This window comes from Protopterus annectens, chromosome 3.part0 (assembly GCF_019279795.1).
Source record: "Protopterus annectens isolate FY-2018-M chromosome 3.part0, PAN1.0, whole genome shotgun sequence".
In the NCBI taxonomy this organism is placed as follows: Eukaryota; Metazoa; Chordata; order Ceratodontiformes; family Protopteridae; genus Protopterus; species Protopterus annectens.
Genome location: NC_056731.1, coordinates 1,147,474,227 through 1,147,496,336, shown reverse-complemented (window position 1 = coordinate 1,147,496,336; position 22,110 = coordinate 1,147,474,227). Strand labels below are relative to the sequence as shown.

At 43.2% G+C, this 22,110-nt stretch overlaps 1 protein-coding gene across 1 annotated transcript in view; it reads left to right on the top strand.

Moving 5' to 3' along the window:
- The window catches only part of GREB1L (GREB1 like retinoic acid receptor coactivator), a 3,215,862-nt gene that overhangs the window by 2,015,318 nt on the left and 1,178,434 nt on the right, over positions 1–22,110 (top strand). Inside the window, exon 17 of the mRNA XM_044065377.1 lies at positions 478–681. Within this exon, the coding sequence (XP_043921312.1) occupies positions 478–681 (204 nt within the window). The remainder of the gene's footprint in view (positions 1–477; positions 682–22,110) is intronic.

The following is a 22,110-nucleotide window of genomic DNA, read 5'->3' as shown; positions in this document are numbered from 1 at the left end:
GAGCTTTTCAGACTAAGGATGAAAGACAGGTTTGTTGGTAACTCTCCTACCAAAAAAATATTGAAAAAGTTGTAGGCTGTTCTCTCTTTTATCTGTAGGCTGAACATGAGTCTTGGATAGGAGAGAAGTTTAGCTCCACTTTGGGAACATCCATAATCTCTGGATGTCAGGGTGGAAGGGCAGTTATGCACTGATGTTAATTTCCATCAATAATGAGTAGTAGTGCAGCAGTGATGATTTTACTTCAACATCTAGTGCTATAGTGAGTGTTCTCACACAACTATACTTTTGATATGTATCTTTACTTCTAAAGGTTGTATTTCTTGGTGTTAGTTTATACTATGTGGTATAAAGTAACACTGTTTGTAGGTAATGTCATAGTTAATACTGGGTCAAATGTGTTACATTCTTGTGGTCCATATGTTTTTATTAGTAATGTTAATGAAAAAATGGTTCTCGTTCTTTTTCCCCCTTTAGAAATTGATTTGGATAGTGAATCTTTCCAGATCTATCAGGCTCAGCTTGTGGTTGCTCGGAAGCTTCTATCCCAAGTGTGTGCTGTCGCTGACAGTGGTACACAGAGTTTGGACCTTGGCAGGTTTAGCAAGGTGGATTTCATCATTCTAGTGCCCCGTTCAGAGGTCCTGGCTCAGCAGACTTTACAAAGGGTTCGGCAGTCAGGTAAGAGCCTAGCTGTTCAAGGAATATAGTGGCATTGTGCTTTAACTATGAGGTTATATTTTGAGGATTGTTGTACGTTGAAATTTGCATTAAACAGCTGGCGCAGTGTTCCTCACTTGCTCCAATATCTTAAGTGATCTTTCAAGTAACAAAGTGTTTAAAAATCACACTTATTGAGGAGTCTTATAATAACAACAAAACAGATCAGAGTTTTTTGATACATTATTGAGAAGTTTTATATTACTCCAAGTACAATTATTTTCTGCCAGGAAAGGTATGTATGCAGTTTTATTTAATTTTATTATCCTTCCTTTGTTCTATTTCACAGTAGTAGTTCCAAGTGAAAGTTTTTGTGCAGCCAGCAAAAATGTGGAGTAGGGGCGGCTGTGGTGGTGCAGTGGTTAGCATTGTCGCCTCACAGCAAGAAGTTCTCTGGTTCGATTCTTGGCTGGGGTGCCTTCTGTACGGAGTCTGCATGTCCTCCCTGCGGTTGTGTGGGTTTCCTCCGTGTGCCCCGGTTTCCTCCCACATCCCAAAGACAGGCTTGCAGGTTGATTGAGCACTTTAAATTGGCCCTAGGTGTGTGTGTGTGTCTCTGTGTGTCTCTGTGTGTCTCTGTGTGTGTGTGCCTTCTGTGGAAGGTTGGGCACCGGGTCACCATAAAACTCCACTGCCAATCATTTTGTGGACCATTGTTCTGCTGTGGTGAACCCTAACCCGGGAAAAGCTGAAAAGAGAAGAATTAGTCGGAAACCTGCCTGTCAGCATTCTGACATTTCAGTGTGATATAGGGATAGCATGTCTTGCTTTACACTTTGATGTCATTTTGTCTTTGTTATAGAAATATTGCAAGTACTAACTTTCACCCTTGAAGTGTTGGAGGATTCAGGTTAATCATCTTTTTAATATGTTTTCGGCAGGAAATGAACTGTAGCTGTAACATTTTTTCTTCTTTTGCTACCCGACAACGCCACACAATTTTACAGCTTGCCATTTTTAAGTGTATTGCCATTCTTCTTAGGCTACTGCATATTAACTAAAATGTTTGTGTATGTCTGCATTGATAATATGTTAAAATATACATACAAATATTAAAAAATACTTTTTTTTGCAAAATATTAAAAATAAGTTTGTTTTTACAGTCACAAATAACTTCCATATGTAAACACAAACTGATGTTGTACAAGCAAGCTGCTAACATTTGACTATCATTTTGCCAAGAGCTTTAATGATCACCTTTACATTGCATGCTGTCCCAGCTGTCTAATCATGTTTCAGTGGTGGTTGTTTGTCTTTCGGCTTCTCCCGGTTAGGGGTCGCCACAGCGGACCTCCGGTCCGTTAATGATTGGCAGTAGATTTTCACAAACGCCGAGGTGCCAGCTCGACGTCCAACCTTCAACGAAGGCATGCCCGTTTATGCATGTCTTCGAATGCCACCCAACCGCGGGGAGGACATGCAGACTCCACACAGAAGGCACTCCCCGCACTCCAGCTGAGAATTGAACAGTAGAAGCTCTTGCTGTGAGGCAACAACGCTACCGCTGCACCACCATGGAAAAATTATCATGTTTCAGTGGTGTAATCTTGAAAAAAAAAATTGAGTGAGCAAAAAAGGCAGTTAATTAGACACCCTTCTTAGTCTAAAATTGTCAAGATCATCACCATTTTTTCCTGTATTGTCTCCCCTTTGCCCACTGACTGTCAGGTTTCCCCAGTGGTACATGGGCTTATTTGGTCCTTGGAGTTAAGGATCATCATCAGATTTGCCATGGTGGGATCCGTCATCTGGGCAGACATCGAGTGATGGCTTGCATGCTCTCACCAGGGTCCTAGCAATGACAGCCTTTTTCTTTTATGATCCTAATTCATCCCTTGGTAGTGATGCCCACACCTGCTTTACCACAGGGTCTACTAACGCTCTCACCACACCCATGTATGCACATTCCTTCATTTTTGGAGCAGGAGCTACTGTTGCCAGTTTGAGTAGAAACAGTGCATGCTCCTCCCTGAACCAGCACCTGCCTTTGGTGTTTGAGAGACCTCCATCCCATGACACTTGAAGCAGCACACATAACTAACTGAGAACCACCTTGCTCCCCAAGGATAGGCACTGCCCATCCTTCTCGCTACAACCATCAGTCGCTTGAGCCACTAATCAAATTCTGGTTGCTTTGGTTGTGGTCACAAATTTATCCCTTTGTGTCTCTGGGCTGGCATAAGATCATCATTATCCCTTTGTGTCACTGGGCTGGCATAGAATCATCATTTTATCCATTAAATGACCATTTAACACCAATGCTATTTAAAACATATGTATATGTGAAATTAAAGTTTCATTATTACTTGCAGGAGAACTTAACCACCTAAACATTTAATGCAACTCAAACTGCTTGACATACTGAAAACTTAGATTCATAACACATTGTCCACCTTTTAGCTTTCTGAAGCATAACATGGTTTTCACCCAGGGCATAGCTCTGGAACTGCATTACTAAACTTTCTAGACATACTAAATCATTACAGAAGCCAGGGTTAGCTAGTAGCTTCTATGTTCTTGGATCCCTCAAAAGCCCTTGATATACAATCTTTTGCTGTAGATTCATAGATAAATGCTAAGCTATCTGTGCTTGCAGGACATTTTAAGTCTAGCCAGCATCCCATTTGTTGGATTGGCCTTACCCATCCCATGGTTAATATAATTATATATTCTCTCTCATGATAGTTTCATATATAACTGGAATCTGCTTATTGAGTCACAGTGGCTTTTTTGATTAGTATTCAGCATACTTATTAATGACATGCACAATACAAAGGCCCTAATATTAATCCTTGAGGAACCACAAAAACAAGGCAAATGTGTTTCGATTTGTGGATGTTTTTATTTTAATATTAAAGTTTTGACTCGTATTGAGCGTTGTTTCAAGATTTATTTCTGTTACCTCTGTAGTGCCTTGTTTTCATGGTTGGTTGGCAGTGAGCCTTTGCTTGGAGCTCTGGCACCTAGTTGCTTTTAGTTTTTTTTATGTTAATTCTTGAGAAACCCCTATTGGTACTGTTTGGTAAGATAGCCATTGTACTGACTGTCCTCTGTTAATCAGTTTTTTTTTATTTGTGTGTTACTCAGACAATGTTGAGAGAATGTTATTGTGCTGCTGTTTAAGCATGGACAGTCTAGGTCAATCATTGAGTACAGTGCCCCCTTTGGCATGTATCTGTCCAAACACATGCAACAACTAAAACACCCACAGAGGTACTTTTACTAAAAGGATATAAGGCCAAAACAATGTGTCCTATATGGACCAACGAAAAGCCCTGTGGCTATACTTTATATCCATAGGCTGATAAGAGGTAAGCTGTGTCTGCAAGGCATCTCCCAACCCAGTAATGATGGACCTACTGCATATCAACAATTCAAATGGCATCAGTCCAGGGATCTAAGCCTCTTCTACAACAACAGAACTGTTTGGAGGGATGGGTATTTCTTGCAGAGGATGCCACTACTCTGCAACAGATTCCCCATCCATGTAAAACAAAGCTTATCCCTGTCTGTTTTGAAGTGCAACATGGATTTTGTATGGGTAATGGAAAATTTACCCCAGGACTGCCCCCTGTATATTAATTGACAGAAGCAGCTCCTAAATGTTTATCCCATTTTTGGGCTCAAATTATCTATAGTATGATTCCAGTTATTTTTACTGGGGGTAATATATAATTGTTCACCTTGGAATGGATCGGGCCAATTTAACACCAAAAAAAAAAAAAAAAGATTGATCTATTTTAGTAAAGTATTCCTCATGTATTGTCTTAGTCTGATAGTGGAGCTTTTCTCCTCGGGCCTCTGCTGAAAATGGACATGTATCCAGCCAGACTAGCCCGGTTAACAAATGTAAAATAAATGTAAAATAAATAAATAAATAAATAACACCAAACAGGATAGATTAATTCATGCACCAAAAGTGAAACTAGCTAGGCTTAAAGTGACCCACAAGAGCAGCTAGCCTAGTACCTTCCTATGCCATTAAGGCTACCATTTTGCTGTGACATCAGGGACAGCCCTTGATGTCCCTAGTGTGTAGTTTTTTCTCTCCCCCAGGTAACGTGATCTCTTTCCAGACAGTGACATGCTCAGTACATATGCACGTCTATGACAATTAGTTGTGCTGTTTTACATGTTGACTACTTGTGTGTTTCCTCCCTACATCCACCAGTTATTTTTTGCTGCTTATATATTTTGCATCTGGATCCTTGTTGTGTCCATTTAAAAGATCCTGTGTTCATATGCCCTTTGAAGTTGTTTTTTTTCTGAATTCTAACAGAATTGAAGGAGGCTGCTCATAGGACTGGTAAGATGGTTGCTTTTATCACCTCAAGTGAGTGGACAAAGACATGTGGTTAAAGTAGTTGAAGCCAAATCCAGCAAGAGGCCAGTTAATAGTGGTGTGCTGCAGGGCTCGGTGCTGGGACCACTCCTTTTCAGAATTTTCTGAAGTCAGAGCTAATGTGGAAGGCCTCTGGATGACAAAGTTTGCCAACAACTGCAAGCTGGGATCAGTCACTGAATCCCCCAATGATGTAGATATCCTTCAGGAGGGTTTAGATCAGGCAAATGATTGGTGCCGGAACTGTGCCCTGAAGTTACATATGAAACAGATGCATTATCATACCCTTTGGGAAGTCAAGTACACCTGCAAGTTACATCATCAATAACGTATCCCCAAGAGTAGACTCAAAAGTGAGAGCTCTAGGTACACAGATAGATGGTAACTTGATCTTTGACTACCATTTGTCCACAGTGGTGAGGAAATCCTATGTGGCACAACTTATTATAAATAGGTGTAGCATCCAGATCCAAGGAAATTTTAGTCCCGCTGTACTCAACTCTCATTAGACCAATAATAGAGTACAATTTGCAATTTGGCATGTACTTGACTAGACATTTACAATGGCTGGATTGACTACAGAGATTCCTCACAAAGAAAAATAGTGTGTAAACAACATGTCCTGTGCAGAAAGAGTAAAGTGAGAGAGTTTTTAGTCTATCTCCTACCAACTTTTAAGGGTGGCCTATGCCTGACCTACCAGACACACTCAAATAAAGCCCTGATGGAGCTGCTACACATCCGCAAGTTAGACAGCATGAGGGTCACCCGATCTAGGGATCTAAACTTAGTGACTCAAACAAAACACGCTGGAGAGACATGTGCCTGTCTTAAGAGATTGACCCTTCTTTGGAACAGGCTTCCTATTCATATTAAACAGAGCCTTTCCTGGCCCTCTTCAAATGCAATTCGGATCAATGGATGGGGAATCGCAAATTCATGATGGGGCTAGTGCATATGTCCCTCATGGACAGGGACAGTCTCTAAGGTAAACCATGCGTAGGCATAAATTCATGCCATACTGTTGCCCCAGGAGCCATATATTGGGTAATATCAGGTTATATTGTCTGAGCTTGTAAGGGCTCTTAAGCATTAGGCTAGAAATCTATGAACATATGCTTGTAAGGGCTGTTAAGCCATTAGCCTAGTAATCTATGAACATATGAACCTGAGTGTTGTTTGGCACCATAAACTTAGGGGGAAGAATTGATTGGAAACTAATTTCTTAGGCATAGGCCCTCCTTTTCCTTAGCCTCTCTGACCTCACAGAGGTGAGGAGCATCCTTATTGTTAATGTGGATTCTTTCTAATCCTTTTCTCTTCCAACTTGGGGATATGAACTTGAGACTTCATAGAGGTGAATCCCAGAGTTTCAGTTTTACATTTTCCTACTGCTCAAGACATAAGCTATTATGGGAGTGTACTCAGTCATTTTATCTCATGCAAGTCAGTGGTCTGGCAGTTGGCACAGAGGATTAAGATGTTATGGACTCTAACAAACTGCTTCCTGTTTCCTAAAGTGTGACCTTCAGCAAGTTGCTGAACCAGACAGTGCTTTGAGGCAATTGGGAAATTGGGTTAGGATCCTCAATTCTTTTCTAAACTGCAATCCTGGTTAACTACCTGTAAACCTAATTTTCCTGCATAGGTCCATCCAGGTTAAACAGGATTTATAATGTGTAGACCAACAGGGAACAATATAACAAGCAATGTTCTTTGTATAGGTTAGGGTTGTAATAGAATTTATTACAAGAGAATCTGCTACCAGGTGACATTTGCCCAGTGAGCCCGACACCTAGAGCTGCTCTTGTGTAAGAGCACATTCCAACAGCTTTACTACATAGACATATGTTATTGTGCCCTGAGTAAAAGAAGATATCAGTCTGCATCATTTTCAGTATTTTTTTACCTTAGATGTATGTACATCTCGTTTTGTAAGTCCATGGTTGCTTGTGTAGCCTTTGGCCCCAAAACTGCTTTTGTGAAATATGGGTCACTCCTTTTTGGCATTTACTTCTCTGAAGTCAAGGTCAGTGTTAGTGGTCTTTGGCTGACTAAATTTGCAGATGATTGCACATTAGGAGCTGTCAGTGAATCCCACATCAACACAAATGATCTCCAGGAAAGGCTGACAAAGACAAGCAAATCCAGTCTAAAACTAAATGCCAAGAAAGGCATAATAGTATCCTTCGGGAAGTCATCCACCCTTGGTAACTGTCATATTAACAACACACCCCTTAGAGGTGACCCAGTAGTCAGGGACTTAGGGACTCACACAGACTGTAGTCTTGCCTTTGACCATCAGATGTCTACAGTAGTGAGGAAATCATTCTATGCTGAGCAATTTATAAACAAAGGTATGACATCTAGAGCCATTGAAGTCATTGTTCCACTGTATTTGGCATTCATCAGACCTGTTGAGTACAATGTCCCCTTTGTTATGTACCTAACCAGCAGTATTCCAAGCTGTGGGTATGCAACTACATAGACAGTGTCCACCAAAAACTTTTTTATGGTTTTATATACCGTACGAAAAATAAATAGTGTGAGGTTGAGCACTTTCAGCTTTTTGAATATAAGACGACTTCAGAACATCTAAGTGAATAACACCAGCACACTTAACACTTTTCCCCATTCACCATGTGATGTAAAAGAATCAGTCATTAAAATGGATCAAACTTCTCTTCACATAACTAAATGACTCAAACAACTGCTTATCACTGTGAATAAATCAAATTCTGTTAAAAACTGTGTCATTTAAAGGTTATAAAATTATTGAATTGTAAAAAGTGCATGCCATAAATCTATACAAAATGCATTCATTTTTTGCACAGTTTTTTACAATTTTGCTGTACACATTTTCAAAACACTGGAAACTGGTATGTTGTCATTCATAGTCCAAACAAAAGCTGGCTCAAGCGGATCCACGGTAAAACTACAATTTATTGAACTGTAATAAACATAAAATAAAAAAGATGAGTGCTTTTGTTCACTTCTTATGAACTTCATCAGATAATCCTGTACATGTTTGCCTAAATACAGTCAGAAGTAACCCCATTGGTCAATCCAAACATACCCCCTTCCTTAAAGCAGCACATTTCTTTTATCCAATATTCACCATACAAATGTATCTAAAATATAACATATAAAATATATAACACCAGTACAGAAACACACAACTTATGTCTAATAACAGGCCTGAAAATCAAAATAGCTGATAAAAGGGGCAATAGAACTACTTAATTATTTATAAATGCTTAAATGTTTAAAATGTTAAGCCTACAGCAGCTGCTTTTCCCAGATGGTCTCCCATCCAAGTACTAACCAGCCCCGACCCTGCTTAGCTTGCAAGATGAAAAGAGAACAAGTACAATCAGATTAGTCTGGTTACTAGTTTCATAAAATGCATAAACATGTACATATAACCCATATACTTCTTAAGGTCATGGTATATAAATAAATATAAATAAGTATAAAGTAGTTAAAATAAAAAGTAAAATTATTCCCTTTATCGGTTCAGTGCTTTAAGCTTTAAAGTACAAGCAGTAGAAGTATATTTGTTTAGCCCAGACCATCTACTAGTATCCAATACCATTTGCCGTGACATTTCCTTCTCCAGTAGTAGGCTAGTAAGTCCACCCCTGTAGCCTAAACTGACCTGGTCAGTAACTATTTACTTAAAATGGTGTCCTGGAAAATTGCAAACATGCTTAGCAAGGGCAGTTGTCATAATCCATTTTTTGATATTACACTCAATTTCATAAGTACGTTCTTTCACTTTGCGGTACATCTTGAAAATTTTAATTGTGAATCTAAGGGAGTAGTCTATTTGGCTCAATGTGAAGTGTGCCCTTGTTTTTATGTGGGGAAGACGTACCGCAAAGTGAAACAACATATTTTGCGAACATAAGTATAATATCAAAAAATGCATTATGACAAATGCCCTTGCTAAGCATGTTTGTGGTTTTCCAGGACACCATTTTAAGTATGTAGTTATTGACCAGGTCAGTTTAGACTGTAGGAGTGGACCTAGTAGCATTCTACTGGAGAAAGAAGGACATGTCATGGTAAATGGTATTGGATGCTAGTAGATGGCCTGGGCTCAATGAATTTATTTCTATTGCTTGTATTTTAAAGCTTAAAGCACATAACTGATAAAGGGAATAATTTTAGTTGATTTTAATTTTAACTAGTTTATACTTATTTATATTTGTTATTTATATACCATGACCTTAAGGAGTATATGAGTTATGTGTACTTTTATGTATTTTATGCAACTAATAACCAGACTAACCTGACTGTACTTGATGTCCTTCTATTCCAGTGTTGCAGTATTCTACTAGTAGGTTTACCCTTCTTCCGATCAGCTTGTCCGGCCAGGTTTCCAAAGCTTTTTCGGTCCCCCTTGGTGCATCAGACGTCTGACGTAGAGGCAGATACGTGGGCCATAAAGGTGACGTCTGCATGCACCAGTCCTCAGAACTTTTCAGCCACCAGCCGTACGCCAAGTGATGTTCTTTGTGTTTCACTGTTGCAGTCATCACACTTGGGTTATCGTGCCAGGGGTAGCCCTCAGTTGGCCCGAATAACAGAGGCTTAGTATTTCTCCGTCAGTTGCTGTCGCTCCAAGACTGATGTCAGGTCATCAGTGTTATAAAAACAGGCATCCGACACCATTGCATCAGTCTTTCTTGCCGAGGAGCCTGAAGCGGATGTTCTTCATGTTTCACTGTTGCAGTCATCACACTTGGGTTATCGGCGTGCAGGTAGCCCTCAGTCGGCCCAGATACCAGAGACTTAGTATTTCTGCGTCAGATGCTGTCGCTCCAGGACTGAACTCAGGTCGTCAGGGGTATAAAAACAGGCAGCCGACGCCGTTACATCAGTCTTTCTAGATGAGGAGCCCGAAGCAGAAGCAGTTCGCAAGTGCCGGTCGGCCGCTACCTGAATTTTCATTTAAGAATTGAATAATCCTGAAGTCTTCTAAAGCTAAGTACCCCATTGGGGATCCTTTTTTCTTGCTCTAACCGATGTCAGAAAAAGTTAACAATTGCCTTGCCTGTGGAAAGCAAATACCTCACGGAGATTTTCATTCTTACTGCATCACCTGTTAAGGCCCAGACCATGACATACCTCGCTGTCAGTTTTGTGCCTTGTTTAATGCCAGAGCCATTCATCGTCGGGCTCTCTTTGTCGCTAAATTCTTTCGCTCTCTATCTTCGTATTCTGAAATGACTTCAGTAAGCCATCCGACTACCGATATTCCAAAAAAATGTAAGGATAAAGACAGAGACAGACCGCATAGGTCCAAAGCTGCCGACGATGCTTCCGTTAAGCTAGTTGCCAGTCCACCGGTACTCAGTGAGGCGCTTTTGCAGCCCCTTATACCCGCTTCAGTGGATTCGCAGGCCTCTACCGAGACCCATTCAGAGTCTGGTATGCCGCGAGACTCTTCTTTGACTATGGAACCTGTGGATGTCTCTACCTTGGATGGTGTCTCTACCTTGGATGGGTCCGGAGCCGCTGTGCAGGCACCGGCTTCTGAGGCAGTTCTTCACTCAACCGATGTTCGACTTAGACGATTTCTTTTTTAACAAAAACTACCGAGTTTCTTAGGCCCAGAGTATGCACTACGCCTAGAAAACAGATGGCCAAAGCGTATGCACCTGCTCCCATGCCACAAAAACAAATGACTAGAACGGCAGAAGACCTTATTACGCTGATATGGGGAAGTCAGCCTTCCCCTGCTAAGAGAAAAAGAGATCAGTCCCCTTCAGCTTCTACAGACCAGGAGTCCGATGACTCTGAGATTTCTGATTATGAGGACATGCCCTTATCTACTTATGAAGGTTCAGATGCAGAGGAATCCATTCCCTCTGCTTCCCCTCTAGAGGATTTTTCTTTTGGTGAAACCTTGCATACCTTAAGAGAGCATTTCCACTGGGAATGGCAAGACTATCCTCAGTCCAAAAAGAGACTCAGAATTCCTAGAGTTGCCTTACCACAGGCCTTTAGCAATACCACCTGTCCTGGATGATGTTGATGTTTTTATGGAATCCAGTCTTACTCCTGACACTTTACCTCCTGCCCTTAGGAAACCAGTCCGGTACTACAGAGTACCTGACACTCGCAAATTTCTTTTCACAAAGCAGAAGAGGTTCTTAAAAAGATGGAAGAAAAAGCTAAAAAAGATGGAAGAAAAAGCTAAGTCTATACAGACTGTTAAAGAATTCTTACAAGTGCAACCCCCTAGATTCAGTAGGCATTGCCCTTCCAAATACTGGTCCTTTCCTGCCCCCTCCAGGCCTGCTCAAACCAGACCCAGGGAAAACAGACCATCCAGACTACAGTCAGGGTATGCAGAGATCTAAGCAATGGCGTGCCCCCACCCCTAAAGCAGGGAGTGGTAAGCCACCACATTATGGAAAAAACTCAGTGACTTCTTTACTCCACTCCTCAGCCCTACCCAATTGCTTGTGCCCCTAGGAGGAAAACTTGCCCTTCATGCAAAAAATTGGATGTCCATCACACAGGACCGGTGGGTCCTCAGCATTGCATCCCAGGGGTACAGATTTTATTTCCATTCACTGCCAACCCCAAGAGGGTTTCCAGACCTTCCTCCAAACCAGTGGGCAGAGGCTCAAAGCCAAGTAGCTTCCCTGCTCAATGTCAGAGCTGTTCAGCCAGTTCCAGTAGAACAAAGGGGTCTAGGATTCTACTCCAGACTCTTCCTGGTACCCAGGAAAGAGAGTTCTTGGTGCCCAGTCCTGGATGTTTCAATTCTCAGCACCGTCCTGGTGGTACCAAAATTCAAAATGCTTACCCTGCAACAGCTTCTTCCTATGCTAACCAAGGATGCCTGGTTAGTCATCCTAGACTTAAAAGCAGCTTATCTGCACATCCCTATAAGGGAGTCATGCAGAAAGTATCTACGTTTCAGGGCAGGATCTATACATTATCAGATGTTCATCGTGTTACACTGCTGCAGTCATTACACTTGGGTTATCCTGCCGTCAGGCGGTCCCTCAATCGGCCAGAGTTCCAAAGTCTTGGTCCGGCGTCGGTTGCTGTCGCTTCTTCCCTGACGTCAGTGCTCCAGGGGTATATAAGATGCAGCTGACACCATTTTCTTCAGTCTTTCTTGCCGCGCGGTGCCCGAAGCAAAAGCAGTTCGCAAGTGCCGGTCGGCCGACTCCTGAGATTTTCATTCCAAATCCAGAATCGAAGTCTTCTACAAAGCTAAGTACCCCGTTGGGGAAACTTTTTCTTGCCTCAGACCGATGTCAGTAAAAGTTAATTGTATTTCTTGTGGGAAGCAAATACCTCATAAGGATTTCCATTCTTATTGTATCCCATGCCTAGGCCCAGACCACAACGTCAAAGGTTGTCGGTTTTGTGCTAGGTTTAACAAGCGCACTATTAAACGTCGGTTTGAATTTGCCCAACATTATTTTGGCAGAAAATTCAATTACACCATGCCATCGGAACAACCGACGACCAGGATACACAAAAAGCGAAAAGACAAGGATAGGCATCCGAGGCCCAAAACTGACGACGAAGCCTCTTCTAGGCCAGTCGCCACTTCTTCGGTTTTCAGCGAGGTGCCTTCGCAGCCCCTGACGACCGCTTCTTTGGAACCACAGGCCACCTCTGACTCCCACGTGGAGATGGCTGGGCCTTTGGATACACCAGATTTATGACCTACCAAGACTAACCCTTCAGAGGGATCCGGAGTAGCTGAACAACCCGCAGCTTCAGAGGGTGTTTTCAGACCTACTCAGTTAACCAGCAAATCTTCTGCTAAGTTTAAAGCCCCTTTAAAAACAAAGAAACAACTTCACCATTCACCAGGACAGGCCTCCATGCCTAAGAAACAGATGCTCAAAATGGCCGAAGACTTAATTACTCTGATCAGGGGGTCCCACCCTCCTCCTGATAAAAGGCCTAGACAGGATGCAGACTATGACTCATCCGACCAGGTGTCCATCTCTTCAGATTCATCCTCAGACCAAGGATACTCTTTACCCTCTTATGAGGATTCTGATGCTGAGGAATCAGTTCCTTCAGCCTCTCCACCAGAGGACTACTCCTTTGGGGAAACCTTACATACCATGAGGGAGCATTTCCATTGGGAGGGCTAGGATTATTCAAAATCCAAGAAAAGGCTCAGCGATTTTCTTTTATTACCTCAACACTTGCTTTTCCGCCAGTGTTAGATATCGTGGATGATGTGTATTCTGAACCCAGTTTAAATCCTGATTCTTTACCTCCTGCTCCAGTTAAGCCAGACAGATACTACATAGTCCCTGACTCTCACAAATTTCTTTATAAAAGCCCTGTTGCTGACCGTGAAACTATTTCCCAGGGTCCCAAAGGGGTTAAGGCCTCTCCAGCAAAAAATCCAGTTCCCTCTGACAGAGATTCCAGAGCATTAGACAGATGGAGGAAGAAAGTATATACATCTGCAACTTTAGCAATGAGGACCTTAAATTGCCAGTTTCACATGCTTAAATATCAGCAGTATTTGATGTTTCAGTTGAAACAAAAAATGCTTCCAAACTCAGATCTTCCTAACTATAAGGAAATGCAGGATTTATTGCATGCAGCTGAACAAGTGGGAAAACATACTTTGCAATGTGGTTTTGATTCATTAGAGGCCTCCTGTAGAGCAGCAGTTACAGGGTCTGTCATTAGAAGACATGCTTGGTTAAAAGAGCAGACTTTACCAGATCATGTTAAAGCAAAATTATTGGATGCACCTTTGCAGTAGGATGTTTTATTTGGAGTTAAGGCAGAAGAGATATTAAAGAAAATGGAGGATAAGGCAAAATCTATGCAAACGGTGAAGGATTTCTTACAGGTTCAGCCTCCTCGATTTAGCAGAAATTGGCCAACAAAGAATTGGTCCTTTCCAGTTTCAGACAGACCTCAAAGGGGCAGATACAGACGTCCAAGAGGCAGAGGTCAACCACAAGGTTCTTACAGGCCTCGACAATGGGGTGCTTCAACCCAGAAAGAAGGGGAAGACAGGCCTCAACCTTATAAAAAACAGCCCCAATGACTTCCCACTACACCTGCCAAGCACTGCTCTCTTGGCAGCCCCTTTGGGGGGAAAACTGGCACTTTTCTGTCACAATTGGCATATGATCACCAAAGACAAATGGGTTCTTAATATTGTATCTCAAGGTTACAGGTTCCACTTTCACACTCTGCCAGAGTTAAAAGGAATGCCAAATCTGCCACCAAATCAATGGGCAGAGGCTCAAAGACAAATTACAGCACTCATGGACATGAGAGCTATTCAAAAGGTACCAACACAGGAGCAAGGACAAGGATTCTACTCAAGACTCTTTCTGGTTCCCAGAAAGGACAAAGCCTGGAGGCCCATTCTGGATCTTTCTTCTCTAAATACTTAACTGGATGTTCCAAAATTCAAAATGTTGACACTACAGCAGCTTCTTCCCATGCTGGGCAAGAAAGCTTGGCTCGTAACTTTGGACCTCATACCTGCATGTCCCTATCAGACAGAATTGCAGAAGATACCTCAGATTCTTAGCTGGTTCAATGCATTACCCATTCTCTGCACTGCCCTTTGGCTTATCTACTTTGCCCAGGGTCTTTACAGAATGCCTGGCACCAGTAATTGCATTTTGCAGACAAAAAGGAATTCAGATTACCCATACTTGGACGACTGCCTTATTCAAGTAGAGAGCAAAGACATTCTTCTAAAGCATATAGCGTTTGTAAAGAGATTGCTAATTTGCCTAGGGTACACAGTAAATGAAAAGAAGTCAAAACAAGTGCCCTCACAAGAGAGAATATTCCTGGGTGCCAGCTTAAATACAACGGCCCAGATGGCTTATCTCACGCCAGACAGGCAAGGACAATTGACGCAATATTTCCAATTGACGGCAACAAAAACCCAACTCCCTGCAAGAAAAATTCTGCAGGCCTTGGGTTACATGGCATCTTGCATACTACTAATTCCATATGCCAGACTGCATATGAGGAAACTACAATGGTACCTAAAGAATGTCTGGTCTCAACACTGTCACAGTTTGGAAACAGTAATACCACTTATTCCTTGCCTTCAACAGGAGTTTCGATGGTGGGCTCAAGCCTGTCACCTCAACAAGGGACAGCCTTTCACTCAACCTACAGCCAGGCAAACGCTGACAACAGATGCTTCGGATTATGCCTGGGGAGCAGACATGGCAGGACAATGTATTCAGGGCAAGTGGCCCGCAGAACAAAGGCATCTTCACATCAATCAAAAAGAGATGCTAGCTGTACAAAATGCCCTTATAGCTTTCAAGGACCTTCTGCATCCAGGACAACTACTACTAAAGACAGACAACACCACAGTTTTGTGGTACATAAGCAAGGGGGCACTCATTCATACCCCTCTGCAGACAAGCCATGACCTTGTGGAACACAGCTCTAACCTATCAAGTTCATCTGCAAGCACAATTCCTGCCTGGAGAGAAAAACACACTGGCAGACGACTTAAGCAGAAACATCATGGATCCACACGAGTGGAAATTACATCCACAAATATTCAGAATGACAACACAAAAATGGTGGAGCCCGGACATAGATCTGTTTGCATCCCCAATGAATTGCCAGTTACAGAAATTCTGCACAAGGACTTGCCACCCACAAGCATGGAAAGTGGATTCCCTCTCATTCAGCTGGAAAAACCTACAAGTATATGCTTTCCCACCACTACCTCTCCTTTCAAAGGTACTCCTAAAAGTCAGACAAGAAAAGCCGAGGATGATCCTGATTGCCCCAGACTGGCCACGCCAGCACTGGTACCCAATCTTAAAGAACTTAGCATAAGGTCCACCATGGATTTTGCCTCAAATCCCACATCTTCTGACTCAGCAAAACAATCCGATACTTCACAGCCAGCTCAAGACTTTAAACCTGGCTGCATGGCAGATTCCTTAGTCAAGCAAACAATGCCTCTCTCCAAAGTTGTTATGGATGTCATTCTGGAGGCCAGAAGGCCTAGCACCAGGAAAGCCTATTCGGATAAATGGAAGAGATTCTGTGCCTGGAACCAGGCTCACAGCCTTGACCCTCTTGTCCCAAATATTCCTCAGATACTACAGTACTTAACTGAGATGCTGGACAAAGGCCTCTCCTTTTCATCCATTAAGATCCACGCCTCTGCCATCTCTGCTCATTACAACACAGACTCACCAATTTTTTCTAATCCTTTGCTAAAAGAGCACCTCAGAGGGGCTAAAAACATAAGACCACCCCGTAGAGCACCAACTCCAACTTGGGACCTCAACTTTGTCTTGGAAAAATTAACTTTACCTCCTTTTGAGCCAGCTAACTCAGCAGACTTAAAATATGTCTCTTGGAAAACTGCTCTGCTCCTGGCAATAACCTCAGCACAAAGATTTTCAGAATTACAGACACTAATGGCAGTGGAACCTTTCATCATTTTCCACCAAGACAGGGTGTTTTCAAGAACAAACCCTACTTTTATGCCAAAGGTGGTATCAAGTGTGGCTCTAAACCAAACTATTCACTTGCCAACTTTTTATCCAAATCCACAGAATAAAGGGGAGAGACTTCTGCATTCCTTGGACATACACAGGCAGTTACGTTTCTACTTGGACAAAACGAAAGCTTTCAGGAAAACTGAGCGATTGTTTGCAGCATATGCTGCAGGAGCACAGGGAAAAGCCATTTCAAAACAGACCATTTCAAAATGGATAGGGCACTGTATACGTTTCTGCTATACACACCATGGAAAACTGTACCGAACAGCATTAGGTCTCATTCCACCAGGGCAACAGCCACTTCGACTGCCTACCTCAGAGGAGTACCTACCAAGGACATTTTGGAAGCAGCAACTTGGAGTTCTGTACATACCTTCACCAAGCATTACCATCTGCCTCTTTACTCTAAATCCATACCTTCACCAAGCATTACCATCTGCCTCTTTACTCTAAATCCAGAGCTGGCTTTGCCACTGCAGTGCTGCAGGACCTTATAGCCACCCCTAATGCCTTATAGAACCAGCCACCCTACCTCAGCTTTGGGATTCTACCCAAGTGTAATGACTGCAGCAGTGTAACACGATGAACATAGTACAGATGTTCATCGTGTTACCCTGCTGCAGTCATCACACTTGGGTTATCCTGTCGTCAGGCGGTCCCGCAGTCGGCCGGAATTCCAAAGTCTTGGTCCGTCGTCAGTTGCTGTCGCTTCTTCCCTGACGTCAGTGCGCCAGGGGTATATGTAATGCATCTGACGCCATTTTCTTCAGTCTTTCTTGACGCACGGTGCCCGAAGCAGAAGCAGTTCACACGTGCCGGTCAGCCGACTCCTGAGATTTTCGAAGTCGAATTTCAGATCCGAAGTCTTCAATAAAGCTAAGTACCCCGTTGGGGAAACTTTTCTTGCCTCAGATCAATGTCAGAAAAAGTTAACAATTGTATTTCTTGTGGGAAGCAAATACCTCATAAGGATTTTCATTCTTAATGCATACCTTGCCTAGGCCCAGACCACGACGTCACTGGTTGTCGTTTTTGTGCTAGGTTCAATAAGTGTACTATAAAAAAAAAGACTCTTTGATTTCACACGACACTACTTCGGTAGAAAATTTAACTACACAATGCCGTTGGAGCAACCGACTACCGGCGTGCACAAAAAACGCAAGGATAAGGACAGGCAGCCTAGACCCAAGCCAGACTCCGAGGCCTCGGCTGGGCCGGTCTCCGGTCTTCGGTGAGGCTCCTACGCGGCCCCTGGCTACCGTAGATTTGGAACCCGAGACCGCTTCGGAGCCTATGGCGGAGAGTGCTAGGCCAACGCAGCCATTTTGTTTAGCCCCTACTGACGACACTGCAGAAAGAGATGTCGGTGCTGCAGAAACACCTTCGGTTTCTGAGGGCGTCTTCAGACCGACGACGCTCACCATAAAAACGTATCCTAAGCCTAAGACTCCTATTAAACCAAAAAAGACTGCACTTCAGTCTCCAGTTCTAGGCCCCATGCCTAAGAAACAGATGCTTAAAATGGCGGAAGATTTGATCTCTTTAATCAGGGGTTCCCAACCCCCACCCGACAAAAGGCCTAGACAAGAGGAAGACTATGCCTCCTCTGAACAAGTGTCTATTTCCTCAGGCTCCTCTGAGGACCAAGATTACTCTTTTTCCCCTTATGAAGATTCTGATGCTGAGGATTCCATTCCCTCAGCTTCTCCCCTGAAGACTACTCCTTTGGGGAAACTTTACACACTATGAGGGAACATTTTCACTGGGAAGGTCAGAACTACTCTGACTCAAAGAAAAGGCTCAGAGAGTTTATTTTACTCCCCCAGCACAGACCTCTTGCCATCCCCCCAGTTTTAGACATTGTGGATGATGTTTACTTAGAATCTAGTTTGAACCCAGATTCTCTGCCTCCTGCTCCAGCCAAACCAGACAGATACTAGAGTGTGCCTGACTCCCACAAATTCCTTTATAAAAGCCCTGTTGCTGATCCAGAGACCATCTCCCAGGGTCCCAAAGGGGCTAAGGCTTCTATGGCATAAAATCCTGTACCCTCTGAAAGGGACTCCAGAGCACTAGACAGGTGGGGGAAAAAGGTTTACACCTCAGCCACTCTAGCTATGAGAGCACTAAATTGCCAATTTCATATGCTAAAATATCAGCAATTTCTAATGTTTCAGTTAAGACAAAAAATGAGCACACTCCCTCAACAGTCTGAATTGAAAGAAATGCAGGATATGTTGCATGCAACTGAACAGGTGGGAAAACATACTTTACAATGTGGGTTTGATTCTTTAGAGGCTTCCTGCAGAGCAGCTGTCACTGGGTCTGTTATACGTAAGCATGCTTGGTTAAAGGAACAAACTCTGTCTGATTATGTTAAAGCAAAGCTTCTAGATGCTCCCTTACAGCAGGATGTCCTATTTGGAGTTAAAGCAGAAGAAGTCTTAAAGAAAATGGAGAATAAGGCAAAATCTGTGCAGACAGTCAAATATTTTCTACAGGTACAGCCCCCTTGCTTCAGCAGAAATTGGCCAACAAAAAATTGGTCCTTTCCAGCTACTGACAGACCACAGAGGGGTAAATACAGACGTCCAAGAGGCAGAGGGCAACCACAAGCCCAATACAAACCTCGACAATGGGGCACTGCAACACAGAAGGGAGGAGAAGACAGGCCCCAAACTACTAGAAGGCAAACTCAATGACTTGCACCTCATCTGGCCAAACAACACTCTCTTGGCAGCTCCCTTGGGAGGAAAACTCGCACTTTTTTCAGACAACTGGCACATTGTCACAAAGGACAAATGGGTCCTAGACATAATTTCACGAGGATACAGATTCCATTTCCACACCTTGCCAATGAAAAGAAGAATGCTAAACCTGCCACAAAATCAATGGGCAGAGGCACAAAAACAAATTACAGCTCTCATGGACATGAGAGCCATTCAGCTGGTACCTACACAGGAGCAAGGCCAAGGATTTTACTCAAGACTCTTTCTAGTCCCCAGAAAGGACAATGCCTGGAGACCAATTCTGGACCTTTCAGTTCTAAACACCTTCTTACAAGTACCCAAATTCAAGATGCTAACACTACAGCAGCTTCTTCCCATGTTGGGCAAGAAAGCATGGCTAGTAACGTTGGACCTCAAGGAGGCATACCTGCATGTCCCTATCAGACAAAGTTGCAGAAGATACCTCCGTTTCATTGCAGGTTCAACCCACTACCAATTCTCTGCACTGCCCTTTGGCTTATCCACTGCACCCAGGGTCTTCACAAAATGCCTGGCACCAGTAATTGCATACCGCAGACAAAGAGGAATTCAAATATACCCATACCTGGACTGCCTCATCCAAGCAGAAAGCAAGGACATCCTCTTACAACATCTGGCTTTTGTAAAACATCTTCTAAGTTGCCTGGGGTACACAGTAAACGAAAAGAAATCAAAGCTAGTACCCTCACAAAATATGACATTCCTGGGTGCCAGCTTGAATACAACGGCCCAGAAGGCTTATCTGACGCCAGACAAACAACTACAACTGACTCAATATTTCAAAACAATGGCAACAAAGACCCAACTCCCTGCAAGAAAAATTCTGCAGGCCTTGGGCTTCATGGCATACTAATACCATTCGCAAAGCTGCATATGAGAAAATTACAGTGGTACCTAAAAAGCGTATGGTCTCAACACAGCCACAGCTTGGACACAATGATATCTCTCATTCCCTGCCTACAACAGGAGTTTCTGTGGTGGTCACAGGCATGTTACCTCAACAAGGGTCAGCCTTTCACCTTGTCCCCAGCCAGGCAAACTATGACAACAGATGCATCGGACTACGCCTGGGGGGGGCACACATGTCAGGACTGCAGATCAAAGGAATCTGCACATCAATCAAAAAGAGATGCTAGCTGTACAGAATGATCTGACTTCAAGAACCTATTACATCCAGGACAACTTACAATAAGGACGGACAACACCACAGTAATGTGGTACATAAACAAACAAGGGGGTACACACTCCTACCCTCTATGCAGGCAAGCAATGACCTTGTGGAACACAGCACTGGCTTACCAAGTTCAGTTACAAGCTCAATTCCTGCCAGGAAAAAAGAACACATTGGCAGACAACCTCAGCAGAAACATCATGGATCCCCACGAGTGGAAACTGGATCCACAAGTATTTGCAATGATAACTCAAAAATGGGGCCTTCCAGACATAGACCTGTTTGCCAGCCCCCAAAACTATCAGCTAACAAAATTTTGTACAAGGACACTCCACCATCAAGCTTGGAAAGTGGACGCACTCTCATTCAGTTGGAAAAACCTGACAGTACATGCCTTCCCTCCTTTGCCTCTTCTCAAAAAAGTGCTTCTGAAAGTCAGAAAGGAGAGACCACGACTGATGCTCATAGCCCCAGACTGGCCACGCCAGCACTGGTGCCCACTATTAAGGAATATGGCCCAGGGCCCAACTTGGATTTTACCACAAATTGCCCTTTTGCTCACACAGCAAAACAATCAGATTCTACACAGCCAGCTCAAAACCTTAAATCTGGCTGCATGGCAGATCACCTAAGCATCCAGCCAGCTCCTCCTTCCCAAGCAGTTATGGATGTTATTCTGGAAGCTAGGAGGCCCAGCACCAGGAAGGCCTACTCGGACAAATGGAAAAGGTTTTGCGCCTGGAACCAAGCTAAAGACCAAAATACACTTCAGCCTCACATACCTCAGATCCTACAGTATTTAACCGAGATGTTACACAAAGGACTTTCTTTTTCTTCCATTAAAATCCATGCAGCAGCTATTTCAGCCCACTACAACACGGATCCACCCTTATTTTCACATCCACTTCTAAGGCAGTTACTCAGAGGGGCAAAAAACATTAGGCCCCCCAGGAGAGCACCTACACCAACATGGGACCTCAATTGTGTTCTGAAAAAACTTACACTACCTCCCTTTGAACCACCTTTCTCTGCTGATCTACACTTTATATCATGGAAGACTGCCCTGCTGCTAGCAATAACTTCAGCCAGAAGAGTCTCAGAGCTGCAGGCACTAATGGCAGTGGAACCTTTCCTCATTTTCCATCAAGACAGAGTTTCTCTATGAACTAATCCTTCCTTCATGCCTAAGGTGGTTTCCAGTGTGGCTTTAAATCAAACCATCCACTTACCCACTTTCTACCCAAATCCACAGAACAAAGGAGAAAGACCCCTGCATTCCTTGGACATTCACAGGCAACTTCGTTACTACTTGGATAAAACTAAGGTTTTCAGAAAATCTGACCAGCTCTTTGTATCCTATGCTACAGCTTCGCAAAGGAAGGCTATATCAAAACAAACCATTTCCAAATGGATAGGACATTGCATTCGTTTTTGCTGTACCCATCATGGAAAACCAGTTTCTGCTACCGTAAGGCCCCACTCCACCAGGGCAACAGCTACATCTACAGCCTTCCTCAGGGGGGTTCCAACCAAGGAGATTTTGGAAGCTGCAACTTGGAGTTCAGTACACACCTTTACCAAACACTATCA